At 42.6% G+C, this 19,223-nt stretch overlaps 2 protein-coding genes across 2 annotated transcripts; one reads left to right on the plus strand and one right to left on the minus strand.

Annotated features, from left to right (window-relative positions):
- The first annotated feature begins 444 nt into the window (after positions 1-444).
- LOC117773092 lies at positions 445-13,451 on the plus strand. The gene is made up of 21 exons (XM_034604787.1): positions 445-751; positions 915-1,150; positions 1,513-1,604; positions 1,724-1,903; positions 1,988-2,176; positions 2,251-2,766; positions 3,349-3,558; positions 3,653-3,776; positions 3,884-4,077; positions 4,156-4,437; positions 4,677-5,098; positions 9,208-9,419; positions 9,556-9,647; positions 10,304-10,483; positions 10,574-10,762; positions 10,859-11,350; positions 11,478-11,687; positions 11,769-11,892; positions 12,003-12,196; positions 12,327-12,608; positions 12,707-13,451. The coding sequence occupies exons 1-21, from the start codon at positions 474-476 to the stop codon at positions 13,127-13,129; spliced, it is 5,121 nt and encodes a 1,706-aa protein (XP_034460678.1). The 5' UTR covers positions 445-473; the 3' UTR covers positions 13,130-13,451.
- Positions 13,452-14,141: 690 nt separating this feature from the next.
- On the minus strand, positions 14,142-18,453 carry LOC117773093 (extracellular calcium-sensing receptor-like). Its single transcript, XM_034604788.1, has 9 exons — positions 18,092-18,453; positions 17,613-17,907; positions 17,238-17,324; positions 16,704-16,973; positions 16,329-16,535; positions 15,962-16,237; positions 15,348-15,575; positions 15,134-15,257; positions 14,142-15,052 (listed from the first exon to the last, which is right to left on the minus strand). The coding sequence occupies exons 1-9, from the start codon at positions 18,325-18,327 to the stop codon at positions 14,142-14,144; spliced, it is 2,634 nt and encodes an 877-aa protein (XP_034460679.1). The 5' UTR covers positions 18,328-18,453.
- Positions 18,454-19,223: the final 770 nt, after the last annotated feature.

Here is a 19,223-nt window from a genome sequence, read left to right on the forward strand (position 1 = left end):
TGACAGTTTAGAACACGTACACACTCACTCCCTCCATAATCACTCGCTAGCAATGATTTGTTTTTCCACCATCACTCTAGAGAGGGATAATTTTGTGTTGTGCTGCTTATGTCATCTGTTTCACTTCCATGGAAAAGGCTCCACGACGATTATAAATACTCATATCAACACTTGGCCTGTGCAGGGAGGGAGGTATGTCTCTGTCAAGATACCATTTTCTCACTTAACTTGTTATACTTATGCTGATAATGTGATCTCTCTTTGCAGGTAACAGGCATGATATTGTGATTTTGGACATATGCAATTTTTATGGGATTCATCTTTGTTGAACGTTATCTATGAGGTACCTGCGAGTTTTAATGCAGTCTGTTTCCAGGTGGGACCAGTCAGGTAAATTGTGTTTGAATTCATCGCACCTCTGGTTGATGTATATTCTGTCTCTGTCAGATTACATTTACCCAAAGGTTTTCTAAATGTCCAGAACAGCTGCGTCCATGTCCCGGTTGCCCCGGCTCCTCACCCGTTGGCTCTCCTCAGCTCTGTCTCTGCTGCTCCTCAGTGCAGTGGGCAGACAGGCGGGGGGTCTGGAGGGGGCTCAGGCGACGACGTGCACCAGGTGGAGCGCACTGAACAACAAGGTCCTCTCTCAGGACGGGGACGTGATCCTTGGTGGACTTTTTAATCTGTATTACATACCTTCAGCTGTACAGCAGGACTTCATCAAGCAGCCACACTATGAACCGTGCACTGGGTAATCACATGCACTGTACTTTTACTGCAGATAGTGGTTAATATGATTCTGATATGATTATTTAAATACCTGTAGGTCTTGATGTATGTGTCACTTTTATATTTCACCGACTGACATTGCAGTTGTTCAGATTTTCTCCTCCTTTCTCCTCCTGTGCTCTCAGCTTAGATCTGGAGACATTGAAATATTTGTATGCTTTGGCGTTTGCGGTGGATGAAATCAACGGGAACAGCTCCCTGCTGCCGGGAGTCAAGCTGGGCTACAGCATAGTGGACAGCTGCAGCCGATACCCGTGGGCACTGCAAGATGCACTGTCACTGGTCGGAGGAAACACACGCAGCTGCAGCTTAACAGCACCTACGCCACACTCTGCATCACATGGACAACCTGGAGACACAAGTATGACTTGATATGATTCCATGTGCTTTTAACATTTGATTTGTCCATGAAACCATCACCTGGTATCATAGATCATTTTATGCCGTTAATTATCTGTTGCTATGACAGGAACAAATGGACTGGGAAGCTCACTGTGTTCTTCAGTCTGTCAAATAGTTAAAACAAATGTGAAATTATCGATGAACAGCCACTTATTCATGATGTGTGATGCACTGTGTGTAAATATGTATTTGCTTCATTCTTTGGTTTTATTTTGTTTTTGTTGAAGACATATTTTGTGAGAACATTCTAATGATAAAGTTCAGTCTTATCTTATCTTATCTTATCTTATCTTATCTTATCTTATCTTATCTTATCTTCAGGTGGGAAGCCTGTTCCTCTGCTGATTGGGGCGTCCTCGTCCACAACAGGGATAATACTGTCCAGGACCCTGGGGCCTCTCTCTATACCAATTGTGAGTTTCATCACCAGAGGAAATCTTCTTCTCATGAGTCAGTTGCTTGTGTTTAAATTGTGAATTTATATTGAAGATGGTGCTGTGAAAAACGCTGTACCTCTGTGTCTCTCCCTCAGATCAGCTACCTGGCCACCTGTCCCTGTCTGAGTGACCGGCTCAAGTTCCCTAACTTCTTCAGAACGATCCCCAGTGACATTTACCAGGCCAGGGCCATCGCACGACTGGCCATACGCTTCCACTGGACGTGGGTTGGGGCTGTACATGCAAACACCGACTATGGTCAATTGGCGATGCAGGTTATGATATTGTTGTGATATATTGAATTTAAATATCGCACAAATAGCATGTATTTATTGGTTGTTTTCACGTAATTGTTTCAGGTATTTAAGGAGGAGATTAAGGGCAAGGGGGTGTGTCTGGACTTCGTAGAGACCGTCCACAGAGAGACTATTGGGAGAGATGCCAGACGTGCGGCGCTCACAATTCAAGCTTCCACTGCGAGGGTGATTCTCATCTTCTGCTGGTACACTGATGTGAAGAAGCTGTTTCTGGAGCTAAATGAAAGAAATGTGAGTAACTGGCCTGGAAATTTGTATGACTTTATCATTTGAGTGTATTAATTTAAAGTGCATTCCTCCTGTAGGTGACTGACAGACAGTTTCTGGCCAGTGAGGCCTGGAGCACCAGTGACGATCTCCTCCAGGACCCTGCCGTCTCCAAGGTGGCCAGCGGGGTTCTTGGCGTGGCCATTCGTAGTTCAACAATACCCAGGTTTGAAAAATATCTCAGGAATCTGCACCCAGTTCGTCGTCCGCATGATGGATTCTTAAGAGACTTCTGGGAAAAGGAGTTTGGATGCAGTGCAGGGGAGGCAGCATCGTTTTCATATTCCTCTTCATCTCACCGTGCATCGAATGGCTCCACTTCATCTCTTGCCAAGGAGTCTGTTCAGAGAGCCTCTCTGCCCCCCTGCAGTGGCACAGAGTCTCTGGAGGGGCTGCAGCATCCCTTCACTGACACCTCTCAGCTCAGGGTGGTTTATAATGTCTACCTGGCCGTGTATGCTGCAGCCCACGCCCTCCACAGCCTCCTCTCCTGCTCCAGCAGAGACGAAGACATCTCAACATGCTCCTTTCCAGATCACATCAAACCAAAAGAGGTACCAGAGGAGGAGAACAGTTTCTGTTATTTAGCACTAATGGGCGGATTACCACAAAACTTACTGGAAAGGGAAGAACCCATTGAACCCACAAAATATTGGTGCAGATCTGATTCATGGGAAGATTCAGGATTTAGTTTAATTATTTTATTTCTTTAAAATTGGCCGTTTTTCCCAATTTTTTGTGAATTTCTCAAGACACAATGCATTTTCGACATCTGTAGAGTGATAATATTAATGAACAGGTTCACAATTTTGTGCGGATCTGGATAATGTTCTGGATTTAGTGAATCAAAATAAAGGGGTCTTATACTTCAGTCACTGTATGGTAACAAAAAATCCTTTCACCTATATCAGAGAATGGATGTTTTGCCTGCGTTTAATGTGAGCAGTTTGCTAAAGTTTTTGGATATTTCTGTGTACATGGTACATGTATTTGCTGCAGTATATATATATATATACTGCATACTGCATATTTTATATACAGTAAAATATGCAGTATGGTGATAAAGCTCTAAAAGTTCTAAGTGTAGTTTTGTGTACAGATTTTATTCTGACTGTTTCAATGTTTCTTCCCTTCAGCTGTTGCAGCACTTAAACCAGGTGAACTTCACCACACCACAGGGTGAAATGTTTTATTTCCAAGGAGCCGACACTCCGGCAAAGTATGATCTGGTCAACTGGCAGAAAACTCCGGAGGGGCCAATGAAGCTCGTTCTGATTGGCCACGTGGACGGGTTTGATCTCCGCCTTAACCAATCAGCCATTCAGTGGAGCACGGGATCCAATCAGGTCATTCATTTGAAAGAAATTCTAATTAAATACTTGCTGTTGGAATGAATGTTGTTGTGAATTAATCGCATCGTGTCACTGACTGTCTGTGCAGGTGCCTGTGTCAGTGTGCAGTGAGATCTGTCCTCCAGGCACCCGACTGGCCAACAGGAAAGGAGAACCTGTCTGCTGCTTCGACTGTATCCAATGTGCTGAGGGAGAGATTAGCAATAAAATTGGTGATGAATTTACTACACAACACAACACCAGCTCATGTTTCTATCCTTTACGTCACGCTTTGAGTTTTATTATTCTCTCCTCCATCCTCTCTCTCTCCCTCTGCCAGGTTCCCCTCACTGTGATCCCTGTCTGTCTGAGTTCTGGTCCAACGCTGATCGAACGGCCTGCGTCCCTCGCCAGCTGGACTTCCTCTCCTTTAATGAAACTTTGGGCATCACCCTGACGACAGCAGCAGTGTCTGGTGCCACGGTGACGGCAGCAGTGTTCCTGGTTTTTGTTTACTACCATCAAACACCCATGGTAAGAATAACCCAGAGTTTGCTGATAGGATTCTCACCTTTCTTTCCTCCATCAACTGTTGATGTGCTTCTCCTGTAGGTGCGAGCCAACAACTCCGAGCTGAGCTTCCTGCTGCTTCTGTCTCTGAAGCTCTGCTTCCTGTGCTCGCTGCTGTTCATCGGTCGTCCGTCAGTCTGGGCCTGTCGCTTCCAGCAGGCGGCTTTTGGGATCAGCTTTGTGCTTTGTGTTTCCTGCCTGCTGGTAAAAACCATCGTGGTTCTGGCTGTTTTCCGTTCCGCTCGGCCCGGTGCTGGATCCTTGATGAAGTGGTTTGGTCCACGCCAACAGAGAGGAAGTGTCGGCCTCTTCACCTGTATACAGGTGTGAATCATTTTATATTGATGATATTTAATCAATTAACAATACGAGTTGTGATTAAAAACAATTCATTTACAAGAAGTTAATATATAGTTTGAGATGAAATTCTAACCAGTCCTGTAGAGATGAAGAAAACTTAAGTCATGATGTAGTTTATTTTTTATCTGCTAAAAACATCACCACACCTTGTTTTATATTTATGAGTAACTACGCTAAATGAAATATATTTACTACTCACACAGGTTATCATCTGTGCCATATGGCTGTCCCTCAGCCCCCCCGTGCCTCAGCAGGATTTTGGTCTCCGAGGGTCAAAGGTCACCCTGAGGTGTGCCATGGCCTCTGTGGTGGGCTTCTCTCTGGTCCTGGGCTACATCGGCCTGCTGGCCTGCTCCTGCCTCCTCTTGGCCTTTCTCGCTCGGAAACTCCCCGACAACTTCAACGAGGCCAAGCTGATCACCTTCAGCATGCTGATCTTCTGCGCCGTGTGGGTCGCCTTCGTCCCCGCATACATTAGCTCTCCTGGGAAGTACGTTGTCGCTGTGGAGATTTTTGCGATTCTTGCCTCCAGCTATGGTTTGCTGCTCTGCATTTTTGCCCCGAAATGTTTCATTATTCTCTTGAAGCCTGAGAAAAACACTAAGAAACACCTGATGGCCAGATAGTTATTGATGCATATGGTCATGTGTATGTCTATTTGTTTCATGTTATCAATGCCAATTCTTAATGTGCCTCTCTGAGTTATGGCTTAGATTTGTAGATGAATATTAATTTCTGCTCTGAGACATAATTTAAAGATACAGTAACAACATACAACATCCATTGAATTTAGATGCAATGCTACCCAATAAAATATTTATTAACTCTCTGTACTGTGTTTGAATACTGAACTTCAAATGAATGAAACTCAAAGGCACAGAAAGCAGAATAAGTTCTTCATACAAGATTGTGTCTCATATTATAACGTTTTATACACTATATACATGCATTCATTCAAAGTAAATAATACTTTGTCAATGGATCAGGAACAAATGTTTTGTATTTAAGATAGTTGAGACAAGGATACCTGCAATTCAAACAGCCTGTGAATGACTCGTCATTAGAGTTGATAAGGATATAGAAATCATCTTAATTTTTATAATCAGCAGTGAGACATATTTAAATCCACCACTCACTACTCTACCTGCTGGAATCATTTAGTTCAATATGCATGTGCCCAGTTATAACCGCTAGATGGCAGCATTGCACAATCTTAGTCTTTCTCTGCTTGTAATTCCACTACAATTCATTAACTGTGTTTCTTTTGTCTCACACGTAATATGAAGATGTTCTGTTCTGGGGCCAGATATCTAAAGGTTTATTTGTTTCATAGTGGATAAAACAAAAGTGAGTATGTGTATTAATAATATTACACAGTTTAGATATAGGTAAACATGTTGTTACAGAAAAGAAAATATGGAGAAATAAATTATTTAAGACTTTTATTAGAGTTCTGTTAATCAATTGTACAAATATTGTGTTTTTGAATTTTTTTAGAAAACATAGTTAATAGATAAAATTGAATGCATTGCAGAAAAAAAAGTCACAACAGTTAGCAAGGTACAGTTTAGATGTTTAACTGCTGGTTCAAAGCAAACTGCCCCATGTTCCTAATGTCAGTGCAGACCACAGTGTGTCACTGTTGCACTACAATCATACAGTATATCTCATTCATAAGAATATTTTATTCCCCTTTTTTGTCAAGTATAACACAATGAGGTTACGAGGGGGACTTGGCATCAACTGAAATGGATACTCTACAGAAAGGTCAAAGTTTGAAGGCCAAGCCCAAAGAGTTACTTTACCTGAAATGATCTTGTTACTGGCCACAAAACTCAATTTGTACCAAAGGCTAATATTTCTTCAGCAGCTACAGTACAGTTTTGATTTTTTAAATTGGGCCTGCAAAGTGAGGCAATAATCTAAAAAAATATTCATCCCCGACTCTCAAAATAATTGTGCCAGAGACGTCCGGCCCCCCATTATCCCCAGAGGAGGTTGAAGCATTGATTTGTGGGAGTTTGAAAGAAACCACCTACACGCAAATGTCTCAGTTGCAATTGATGCTGTCGTTTATCTGTCACAAATACCTCAGGGGTCATGAAACATTTTCTATTTGCATAGTTTAATTTTAAATAGGGTTGCGATTAGGGTTGGTGAATGTCGTAGACACTTGGGAGTAGGCTCTACCCCCACTAATGCGGGCACGCCCGATTGACTGGTGCCATCTATGAGTTTCTACGACCTTGGTAAGTTTAGGGTTAGGGTTAGAGGGTTAGGGTTAGGGTTGCTAACCTTAACCCCTAACCCCCCAAATAAATCAGACTTCTAAGGTTGACATCAAAATTTTCCCCAACAGCTGGAAGTCCTCAGAAATAGCAGAAATAGATATAAACATCATTATTAGGGTTTTTCTTCATAACTCTGGGTAATGTGGATAATCTTGTTTGGATTTGATTTATTTTAAATTATTTTGAAAACTAATCACAACTGAAAATGTATTGAAAGTTACATCCCAGTGAATTTACAGTACAGGGCTCTCGACCTTAGAGTCCAGTGTTAAAGTCCTGGTCTATAGATAGAATATGGACTTTGTCGCCCAGGCTCCTGTTAATTCTTAAATTGTCCCCAAACTAACCCTCTAACCCTGTGGTGTATTGTTTCTTTTTACGAGTCAATCAGGTCTAACTCTCAGTGAGTTGAGGAATTTACCCCACAACCCTCGATTCAGTTACCTGTCTCATGTGGACTGTATAGCTCAGTCAGTAAAGCATCAGGCTTTCAACCTAAGGGTTGCCAGTTTAAGACTGAGTGAAGGCAGGTAACACCTAACTTAATCATTTATTGTTCACCAGCACCTGTAGGCAACAATCCAATATGGTGGTTTCCTGTATCTTTAACCATCTGACATAATAGCAGAACCCTAATCGTAAACCTAACCCCCTAACCCTAACCCTGTGGGCCAGTGCATTGACTTTGGCTCCCCATTTCAGCTGCAGAGTCTTTGGATGAAGCAGGAGAAGTCATCGAGATGTATCAACAAATCCTAAACCTAGCTGCAACCCCAACCCTAACCCTAACCCTAAACTTACCAAGGTCGTAGAAACTCATAGATGGTACCAATCGTGCGCATTAGTGGGGGTAGAGCCTACTCCCAAGTCTCTACGACATCCACCAACCCTAACCCTAACCCTAATGGTGACCCTAACCCTAACCCTAATCGCAACCCTAACCCTAATTTACCAAGGTCGTAGAAACTCGTACATGGTACCAATAGATCGGGCATGCCCACATTAGTGAGGGTAGAGTCTACTCCCAAGTCTCTACGACATTCACCGACCCTAGCCCTAACCCTAATCACAATCACAATCACGGGTTGTGATCTATTGGTAGCATCTACGAGTTTCTACGACCTTGGTAAGTTAGGGTTAGGGTTACCCTGAGCAGGTATCAGTGACGTGTCAATTCAGAGTTTCCAGTTAGTTTAACCCCAGTCTGCATGTCTCTGAACTGTGGGAGGAAGCTGGAGTGCTCCACACAGCGAACTCCACAAATGAGACCCTGGCTGAACCGAGATTCAAACCGGGAACCTTTTTGCTGTGAGCCAACAGTGCTGCCCACTGCATCACCGTGCGATCTCAAAAACATAACATCTTCTTCAAGATGATCATACTGAACCTATATCAAAACAACAATGTGTATAGTCAGCGGAGAAGGGCCCTGATGTGAAAGGCTGGGCTCTCTGTGGATTAATTCATAAACAAATAGTTTGATAGAGATGTAACTCTGCTGGGATGTCTGTGGTCGCTGCCCTCCAGCTAAACCCCCTCATGTCTGTATCACACTCTGTCCACACCCAGTCATTACACCATTGTTATGCCCTCACCTTCCAGAGAAGTGATTTGCAGGTGCATTATCATCCTGTTTCCACCATGGGCTTCGTAGATGTTATAAATACCTAGAACAACGTCTATGTTGAGCAGAGCAGAGGGGGCTATACACCTCGTCAGTCGTCAGGTCAAGTTGTATCTGTTGTAATGTACATTTTGTCCTTAGAATGATTTAATTGGTGAAAATATTATCTTTTATGCTGTCACATTAAGAGGGATTTAATCACATTTGACCTTCTCATTCCAGGAACTGTTCAAACGAATTGATTTAATATTCTCTGCATGTCTCATTTTTGTATTTTTATGTTCATGAGAAGTTGAATCTAACGGATATATCTGGCACATTTAAAGTGTAGAGAGTCATTGCATCGATGTCTTGGTTCTCCTGGCTCTTCACGCTGCGGCCCTGCTCAGCCCCGTCCCTGCTGCTCGTGGGGCTGGTGGGCAGACAGCTGGGTCTCCGGGTGGGGTGGCAGCTGGTTCAGGCGGTGACTTGTTCTCGGTGGGGTTCATCCGGCGTCCAGGGTCTGTTCCAGGACGGGGATCTTGTCATCGGTGGACTCTTCAGTCTTTATAACAAGCCTCCAGCTATAGATCAAGAGTTTACTCAGCAGCCACTTTACCAATCCTGCAGCAGGTGAAACTCTCAACTGCTTTGTTTACATATACATTTTATATATGTTATTATTAGCCATATTCATATAAAGTTAAATATTTGTGGTTCTTTAACATCGATATGTACAATATCTTTTTTTTAATACGTTGAAATGCTTATTTCATTGCAGACTTTACAGATCATTATTACAGATGACACTTTCTCACTCTTCCTCTCCTGTGCTCTCAGTTTGGAAGATCTTCCGCTGCAGTACATATATGCGATGGTGTTTGCGCTGGAAGAAATCAACCACAGCACAACGCTGCTTCCAGGCGTGAAGCTGGGCTACCACATCCACGATAGCTGTGCTCTGCCCCTGTGGGCTTTGCGGACAGCGCTGTCCCTGGTTGGAGGAGACCGCAGCAGCTGTAATTTAACTGAAGAAACTGGAGAAAGGAGAGGTACTAAATGTCCCTTTGTATTTACCCAGTGTGCATCCTTCTCTAGTAAATACAAACGATGACAGTAATAACTGAACCAAGCACAGTTTTCATTTAACTGATGATTTTATTCCACTGTATGTTATTACGTCATCAGGTGATCCGCCTGTTCCATTGATCATCGGTGGCGATTCATCTATAACAGCCTTGATACTCTCCAGACTCCTGGGGCCACTCTCTGTTCCTTTAGTGAGTTGTTTATGTTGAATATAGACAGAAAAAATATAAAGAAATATGCAAGACAAAAAGTAAAATGCTACAATTATAAAAATCAGATTTTCACTTTTAAATTGGGATTTAACTTCATGAAATATGCAGTGGTTTAACATTTACCATAGTATTTCTTTAAGGAAGTATTGTGCAACAGTTAATATTTTCTTCTATAGCTCTATATCTGGAAGCATTGTTTAATTTCTGATGTGAGGACAGCAAAAGTGAACTGAAACATTTACTGTAAACTGCATTTACCGTGTTATTTGTAAAAGCAGAAAACATATTTCCACCTGGGTGAAAATGAATTACAACTGTCTTTTTTGTGCATGAGACTTCAGCATGTAAATGTGATGCAGTTTTCTGTAATCAAGCAGCGAAAGGTTTGCAACTCATAAGGAATCCTTCCACTGCCGACACGTTTAAAGAACTTTAAAAACTTTTTTTGATGATCTTGCTTTGTGTTTTCTTTTAATGTAAACTTAATATTGCTTTAACCCCTTTTCACACATGTTCATTGTTTTGAAATATTTTCCTGTCTTCATGTTCTGTTTTTAAGCTAAATTCATTCTATTCATGTAAAGCTCTTTTATGAAAAGTTTATTATAATTATATGGTTTTTTTTTGTCTTTTAGATGAGCTACACGGCGAGCTGCCCGTGTCTGAGTGACAGACGCCAATTTCCCAACTTCTTCAGGACCATGCCCAGTGACATTTACCAAGCCCGAGCCATCGCCCAGCTTGCAATACGTTTAAAATGGACTTGGATCGGAGCGGTGGTGGCTAAAAACAGTTACGGCCTAACGGCGATAAAGGTGTTACCACTTCTTATGCACCAGAAATGTTACGGCATCTGCACAAGAAACCTGAATTATAATATATAAATGTATAACTGTGTATATCAGATATTCCAGGAGGAGACTCAGGGGGCCGGCGTGTGTCTGGCGTTTGTGGAGACTCTCCGAAGGGAAAACATTGTGAGCGACGCCAAACAGGCAGCGCTCGCAATTCAGGCCTCGACCGCTAAAGTGATTCTGATCTTCACCTGGTACACAGATGTGAGGGAACTGTTCCTGCAGCTGGCCCAGAGAAATGTGAGACACAATTTTGTATATTAAATCTGAAAATTTGACTTATTTGATATAATTTATTTTCTTAAATGATTTTTTTTATCGTGCTTTCATCACCAGGTGACTGATAGACAGTTTCTGGCCAGTGAGGCTTGGAGCACGAGTGTTAATCTTCTCGAAAACCCTTCCACCCTTAAAGTGGCACGTGGCGTCCTCGGCGTGGCCATTAGGAGTTCACCTATACCTGGATTTGAAAAGTATCTCAGAAATCTGAATCCCTCTCATCGTCCTGATGATAAGTTCTTGAGAGAATTTTGGGAAAAAATGTTTAATTGCCGTCCTGGACCCTCAAATCTTTCTTCATCTACCACTTCACCATCCCGTGCAGACCAGAGGGCGCCGCTTCCGCTCTGCGTTGGCACAGAGTCCCTGGAGGTGGTGCAGAATCTCTTTACTGACACCTCTCAGCTGAGGGTCACATATAATGTGTACCTTGCTGCTTACGCCGCAGCCCACGCCCTTCACAGCCTCCTCTCATGCCCCAACAATGACAGCTCTCCTGGAAACGGCAGCTCCACCTGCTCCTTTCTGAAACACATCCAACCCATAGAGGTAATCACAGTTATTCCAGCTTCATTTTGACAACACACATTTGCTAATTCTTAGGGTGTTGATATCTGTCACTCTGAATCAATCTTTAAGACAAATATTTACTGTTTCAACATTTTGACGCTTCCAGGTTCTGCAGCACTTGAGCACAGTGAACTTCACCACACCTCAGGGTGAAATGTTTTACTTCCAAGGGGCCGATGTTCCAGCAAAGTACGACCTCGTAAACTGGCAGAAAACACCCGAAGGTCGACTCAAGCTTGTTCTGATCGGTCGTGTGGACGGATTCGACATCCGCCTTAATGAGTCAGCCATTCAGTGGAGCACGGGATCCAATCAGGTGCTTAAAGAGGAAAGATCTCGATTCACTAAAAAACATTTACTGAATTAAATGCTTACTGTGGTTTTATATTTTGTTCAGGTGCCTGTGTCAGTGTGCAGTGAGAGCTGCCCCCCCGGGACCAGGATGGCCTCCAGGAAAGGAGAACCTGTCTGCTGCTTTGACTGCATCTCATGTGCTGACGGAGAGATTAGCAATAAAACTGGTGAGGAAATAACCACATATGACTTTCCAATAACATTTAATTCAGTCTGCACCAATAGGCTTCCAATACTCAAATTATTTGGTCATTTTGTGTCTGCATCCCTCTGCCAGGTTCCCCTCACTGTGATCCTTGTCCGTCTGAGTTCTGGTCCAACTCTGAACGAACGGCCTGCGTCCCTCGCCAGCTGGACTTCCTCTCCTTTAATGAAACTCTGGGTATTACCCTGACTACAGTCGCTATATCTGGTGTCGTGGTGACAACAGCAGTGTTTGTGATGTTCCTATACTATCGACAAACACCTATGGTAAGTATACAGTCTCATTTATCAGAGATTATAAAGTTCAAGAAACAATAATCTATTTCTCCATGATCAAAATAAGGGTGTTTATTAATTATCCTTTCAATATCAGTTAAAGTCTGATTGTTATTTGTAGGTGCGAGCCAACAACTCCGAGCTGAGCTTCCTGCTGCTTCTGTCTCTGAAGCTCTGCTTCCTGTGCTCGCTGGTGTTCATCGGCCGTCCCTCAGTCTGGGCCTGTCGCTTCCAGCAGGCGGCTTTTGGGATCAGCTTCGTGCTTTGTGTTTCCTGCCTCCAAGTCAAAACCATCGTGGTCCTGGCAGCGTTTCGCTCGGCTCGGCCCGGTGCTGGGTCCCTGATGAAGTGGTTTGGTCCGCGCCAACAGAGAGGAAGTGTCTGCGTTTTCACCTGTATACAGGTCAGAGTTGGATGTGGCTCTTTTAATAATAAAATTACAACTCATTACATCGTTTCCCGTCCTTAAACCTGATTTTCTGCAATGCTTTTTTTATCAAGGTTATCATCTGTGTTATTTGGCTATCGCTCAGCCCCCCGTTGCCTAAACCTGACTTCGAAATTCCGGGGTTGAAGGTCACACTGAAGTGTGCCATGGCCTCTGTGGTGGGCTTCTCTCTGGTCCTGGGCTACATCGGCCTGCTGGCCTGCACCAGTCTCCTCTTGGCCTTTCTCGCTCGGAAACTCCCCGACAACTTCAACGAGGCCAAGCTGATCACCTTCAGCATGCTGATCTTCTGCGCCGTGTGGGTCGCCTTCGTTCCTGCTTATGTCAGTTCTCCTGGAAAATATGCAGTTGCCGTGGAGATATTTGCGATTCTTGCCTCCAGCTATGGTTTGCTTTTCTGTATCTTTGCTCCAAAGTGTTTCATTATTCTTTTGAGGCCTGAGAAAAATACTAAGAAACACCTGATGGCCAGGTAGTGAAGAAACTTAAGACTGCATGTGGCGACGTATGATGTTAATCAAACAGCCATTGTGAGTCATCCAATAGTTTTACTTTATGAATTTCATTATCAGTTATTTCTATTTTTCCGAATATGTGACATACTGTATCCTTAAATGTTAGAAAGACAAATTTGTGTTGTTTGCACTTTACTTAAAAATCCATTTTATTTCATTATATAATGTCAGATATATTTACATAGACGATGGAATACTTTGTGTTGTAGATAAATCCATATTTTATTAAAGTAATCGTTATTTTTACTTCATTGTTTTTTATTACATTAATAAAGATAAAGAAAAGTCAGTTCCATGGTTGTGTCTTTGTTTCTCATATCGACTCCACACATCTGCTTGCATTACTGGTTGTGCCATTAGAGTAACAATCAATTAATAAAATAATCAATCAAGACCATAGAAAATATAACATTTTGTTATATTTAAATAATGATAAAATCCAGAAAACTGCAACCATTCCCAGTACAATCATTTAAACCCACTTCTACACCCACATGGATGAAATATCACATATTAATTCAAATGCTATTGGAAGAATATGAGCCTGCTAACGTAGCCACACTTCACTTGTTCTTGCATTACAATCATTTCAATGATCTCATACATCTGCAGAGCTGCAGTGTTTTCCAGTGAAAAAGGTGCCGACATTGAGTTTAGGTCCGTGTGTGTCTCTTCATGTACTGCAGTCGATGATTGTTAAGCTGAATTCATTCATAGAGAGTGGGTTCAAGTTGGTCTGAGGGTTAACTGAAATCATGAAAAGTAAAAATAAAAGTCACTGATACAATTTGAAGTGCAAGTATCACATATCACGATGTGAGTGTTATCTTATACATACGATCCAATTTATTTAGCATTTGATCTTCACCTTTGATCATCAACTCATTCAACTAATATTTACCTAATTCAAGGCTGTTGTTTTTATTGTGTAGGGAAATTGACTCATTCTGTGTAATGAACATAAACACAAACTTTATGACTCAATTCCTCGACTCATGATGGCTTTCTTTGTGTTCCTCTCTGGTCTCAATAGGATGATGTAACATTTGGGTCCAAACAGCGCCCCCAGGAGGCCAAAACTAGACGCCAGGATGGCAAATACCTCCACTGCATCTGCGTATTTGCCTGGTGAGCTGATATACGCCGGGACGAACGCCACCCACACCGCGCAGAAGATCAACATGCTGAAAGTTATGAGTTTGGCTTCGTTGAAACTGTCGGGGAGATTCCTCGCCAGAAAAGCTAACAGGAAGCTGAGCACAGCCAGTAATCCAATGTAGCCAAGCAACACGGCAAAGCCAATCGTGGAGCCGACTACACACTCATACACTATCTTGTCATTGTGGTACTGGGTGTTTTTATGAGGAGCTGGTGAAGCAGACACAAGCCAGGCAGTGCAGATCGCTGCTTGAACAGAAGTAAGAACCAGAACTGTCCCTCTCTGCTGCACAGAGCCAAACCACTTCAGAGTGGCTCCCCCTCCTGGCTTGGAGGCCTTGAACACTGCCAGCACCACCATGGTTTTAACCAGGATACACGACACACAAAGCACAAAGCTGATGCCAAACGCTGCATGTCTCAGCTGGCACGTCCATGCTCTGGGTCGCCCGATGAAAAGCAAAGAGCAAAGGAAACATAACTTCAATGACACCAGGAGCTGGAAGCTGAGTTCTGAATTGTTGGCTCTAACTATAGGTGTGCTGCGGTGATGGATGAAGATGCCCAGGACGACAACACAGATAAACGTGCCCAGCAGGGACGTGGTTGTCAGGCAGATACCCAGAGGCTCATGGTAGGAGAGGAACTCTGTTTTCTTTGGAACGCAGCGGTCATTCTGGGGACTGGACCAGAAATCCTCTGGACAGCTGGTGCACTCCATGGAGTCTAGAACAGGGAAAACGTGGAGATATATGTTTATATTATATGTATATGTCCAAACTACAATGTTTAAAATTTAACACTAACCTGTTGTATTGGTGATTTGTCCTTCAGAACAAGGGATGCAGTCAAAACAACACAGAGCTTTCCCCTTCTTTCGGGCCACGCGGGTGCCTGGAGGACAGCTCTCACTGCACACTGACCGAGGAGGCTGCACGGATACAAATTTACATCCATCATTACTTCACCTTACTAGACTGAGTTATTGAGTTATATAATGGTCTGTAAAGTCAGAAATAACCTGTTTGGATTCAAAGTTCCAGAAGATCTTCTCATCATGAAGTGTGAGTTCTTCACCTTTAGAGGCGGATTTCTTGACCTCACCCACATTCTGAACGTTAGTTCCTCCATCAGGGAGCACCTGCCAGTTCATGATGTCATAGATCGGTAAGACATCACCATTCTCATCAAATGACACCTCATCACCAAACGGTGTGGTGAAGTTGATGCTTTCCAAGTAATATACAAGCTATAAAAATCAGAATTAGGGATAGAAAGAAAACCAAAGAGGGCATATGAAAATATTGCATTTATTAACATGACTGTTATGAATTAATACCCCAAAAATGGAACATCAGTTATGCAAAGTTTAATATCATCAGTGACATGATATTATTCTCTCTGATCTGATAAAAAATGTGGAAAATGCTAATTACCCCATAGTGGAACTAATAAAGTATTATCTTATATTATACTATCTTATCTTATCTTATAAAGCCCACTTTTATCATATGGTTAATATTTCAACAATTCTATATTACAATACAAATATATAAAATTACACTAAATGCTGCTCTGCTCTAAATACTAAATACAGATACACATCAACAGGCAGAGTGTAATCTGATATCTCACCTGCCACAGCTCCAGTCTGTGTAAGTCCCCACAGCTGTGCCCGCTGAAAGGTCCTCTCCCTGGCTCACACTGCAGCATGTCACGCAGGGCGTAAGCCAGAGCATACACAGCCTTGTACACGTTGTACTCTGGCCTGAGGTTTGAAACGTCCATAAACTCAGTCTCCACAGTCTCCAGGTCTTCCTGCCCGGTGCACATCGCTCCTCCAGCCTCCACCCAACCTGACGGGGGTGGCGCAAATCTACACTGAAATGTGTGTTCCCAAAACTGATTTACCTGGAATATATTTAAAACTGAATGTTTTTAATGATGACATTGGATCATTCCTGCAAATACACCACATCGGATTGCAAGGTCAAACTCTCACCAGGCTATTGCCGTAGCTGTTGTTGTGGTAAAGATCAGGACGTATTGTTAACAGAAAATCCCTGAGTCCTGGTATTTCTCCCCGACGGATGGCGATGCCCAGTGTTCCACCCAGGTAGGGCATGAGGCGGGGGGTGTGGAGCACAGCAGCCGATGTCCAGGCTTCACTGGCCATCCACTGCAGGCCTGTCACATTCTGCCTCACCACCTGGAGATTGCATGACACCAAGTATACAAATTCATACTGTCATTCCACCACAGCACAATCTAGAGTTCATTGTAATTTGCAATATTACTGCACATTTAGCAACCGTTTGCAAAAGCTAAACATTAAAGAGTTTGTTACGTTGTTATGAAATTGTATTTTCAGTCCAACCTCTTCCATCAGGTTAATCATGTGACTCTCATGTGCGAACACGATGACCACACGAGCTGTGGATTTCTTCATCATGTTCACAATCCTCGCCAGCTCAGCTCGGTCGTCGCCCCAGGGCAGAATCTCCATGTAGGCCAGACAACCTCCACCAGACGGACCCAGGTCAGACTGGAAGGATCGGGCGGCGTGGACCCCGTAGTCATCGCCGCTGATGAGCAGACCTGCCCACGTCCAGCCAAAGCGTTTGAGAAGCTGAATCATAGCACGCACCTAGATACAGTGAAGGAGTTAGTGCACAGGCTGGAAAAATCTCTCATCAGAAATCCTGCCAGACAGGTGCCATGTTTAATTACTGTATGTAAATGTTGTAATCTGACACCATACAACCACCAATTAGAAAAACATTGTTCCCTGTTATACACAAACTGGTGGTTGTAATCTGACACCATACAACCACCAATTAGAAAAACATTGTTCCCTGTTATACACAAACTATATCTCATTACAGTATGAATGCTCTTGATAGATCTTCACCTGGAAAGCATCACTCGGGATCGTCCTAAAGAAGGAGGGAAACCTTTGCCGATCACTCAGACAGGAACATGTTGCAAAATAACTGACCTGCAAATAACAAAACAAAAAAACTGTACATCCTGAAAACGTGCAAAGCCTTCACTGGTTCAGTCAACATTATATGATTGATTACTCCAGGTTAACAACTTCATTAAATCTGAACTTTAATCAAAATGATCCAAAGTATATTTTATTTTCTAATATGTGATTATATAATACAATATAATGTGTTTAATCCATGTAAAGTGTCTTTGAGGAGGGGGTTATGAGTTATTATTTGATTATATATCATTATTATTCAAAACAATGGTTACGTGATAAAGGAGAAGAACTCACCATAGGCACCCTGTATAAACCTAAGACAGTGGAGATTGCGATAGAACGTCTGGAGGAAGAATCGCCCACGACCCCCAGGACAGGAGGGGCTCCCACACATGTGTCGTGTAAAGTCACTCGCTCCTCTTGGCCGTTGGCTAAAAACATCGCTGCACTGAATCCGATTCCTAGTCTGCGGCAGTTATCGTACAGACTGTATCCCAGAGTCACATTGGGCAGCAGGTTGGAGTTTCTGTTGATCTCATCGATGGCAAAGGCCATGGTCTGGGCCTGTCTGAATCCTATCACATCAAAACTAACACACAAAACACACACTGATGAAAATGAAAACATGACAGATGACAGATTTTGGAAAACCAGTTGAATAGCAACAACAGTAATAATAATATGTGAATGAAAAAATATACATGATTAGAATGGCATAAAGAATATATATATTGTTTTGTTAATTTCTCCTCTGCTTCTTCTGACGGACTCACCCGTGGCAGGTCGGCTGACGTGGCTCTGATGTATACGACAGGTCTGGATAGGCAGAGAAGAAGTGGGCTGCAAACAGCCCACCCAGGACCACATCTCCAGTCTTGTGCATCCCATTTAGATGAAACTGTCGCTGTAACCTGCAGGAGGACGAATAAAGAGGGGAGGACAGAGCCGAGGAAAAGCAGGAATACATCAACATTTGAAAGAGCAAGCAAGTGTCTATAACTGCCCTCATGACTTTCCTCAGCTTTATTCTGAGAGCTGCAGACCTGTAGTTTCATTTGCTATGTTGCCACACTTTTATTGACATGCAGTGTTGTGTAATCCTGCACACACCACCCATCAGGGCAGAGGGGGAAGTATAGGGGCAGGGCCTAAAATCCTATTTACCTGAGACCCATCTGTGTCTAAGAACTTCCATAATAGTAAATTATATGATAAAATACAATAATGTACACAAGGAGCATAATATTTATCACTTTTTATAATTTTTTATTATTATTATAATAATAATAATAATAGACCTAAGATATTCAAGCACTTTTGATAATACTATAACAATGTTGCATTTGTATTAATGTATATAAGTGTATCTTTATATATATATACAAAAAAATAATACACGCACGCACGCACGCACACACGCACGCACGCACACACACACACACACACACACACACACACACACACACACAGAGCTGTACATATCCATTTCAGTTTTGTGTTTCTGAGCCTGTGATACAGTGTGGGACAGCTGACAGTTCAGTATCACTATTATCACTACCATGAAGTAATTAGTGGAACAAAGATTGTAATCGCCATGTTTTCATCTGCCTATTTATTGTAGACTCAACAGTGGGAAATTATTCCACTGTTTCCCAGACTTTACCTCTAAGTGCTTTAGTTGACAACGATTTCTGGTCACTGATGTAGGTAAAGTCCTCATATAGACGACAACTGAGTTGTATATTTTTGTCCCCGGCCTTTAGGAAGGAGAAGTCATGTCCATATTTTCCAGAAGAAACCACTTGAATTAGACTGTGGACCATTGTGTGAGCTAACACTGATCCACAGATTCACTTATGAAGTCAGATGACGTCTCCATTTGTCAGCCTGTAGTTATCAAAGAAA

The sequence above is a fragment of the Hippoglossus hippoglossus genome, chromosome 13 (assembly GCF_009819705.1).
Source record: "Hippoglossus hippoglossus isolate fHipHip1 chromosome 13, fHipHip1.pri, whole genome shotgun sequence".
NCBI classification, from domain to species: Eukaryota; Metazoa; Chordata; class Actinopteri; order Pleuronectiformes; family Pleuronectidae; genus Hippoglossus; species Hippoglossus hippoglossus.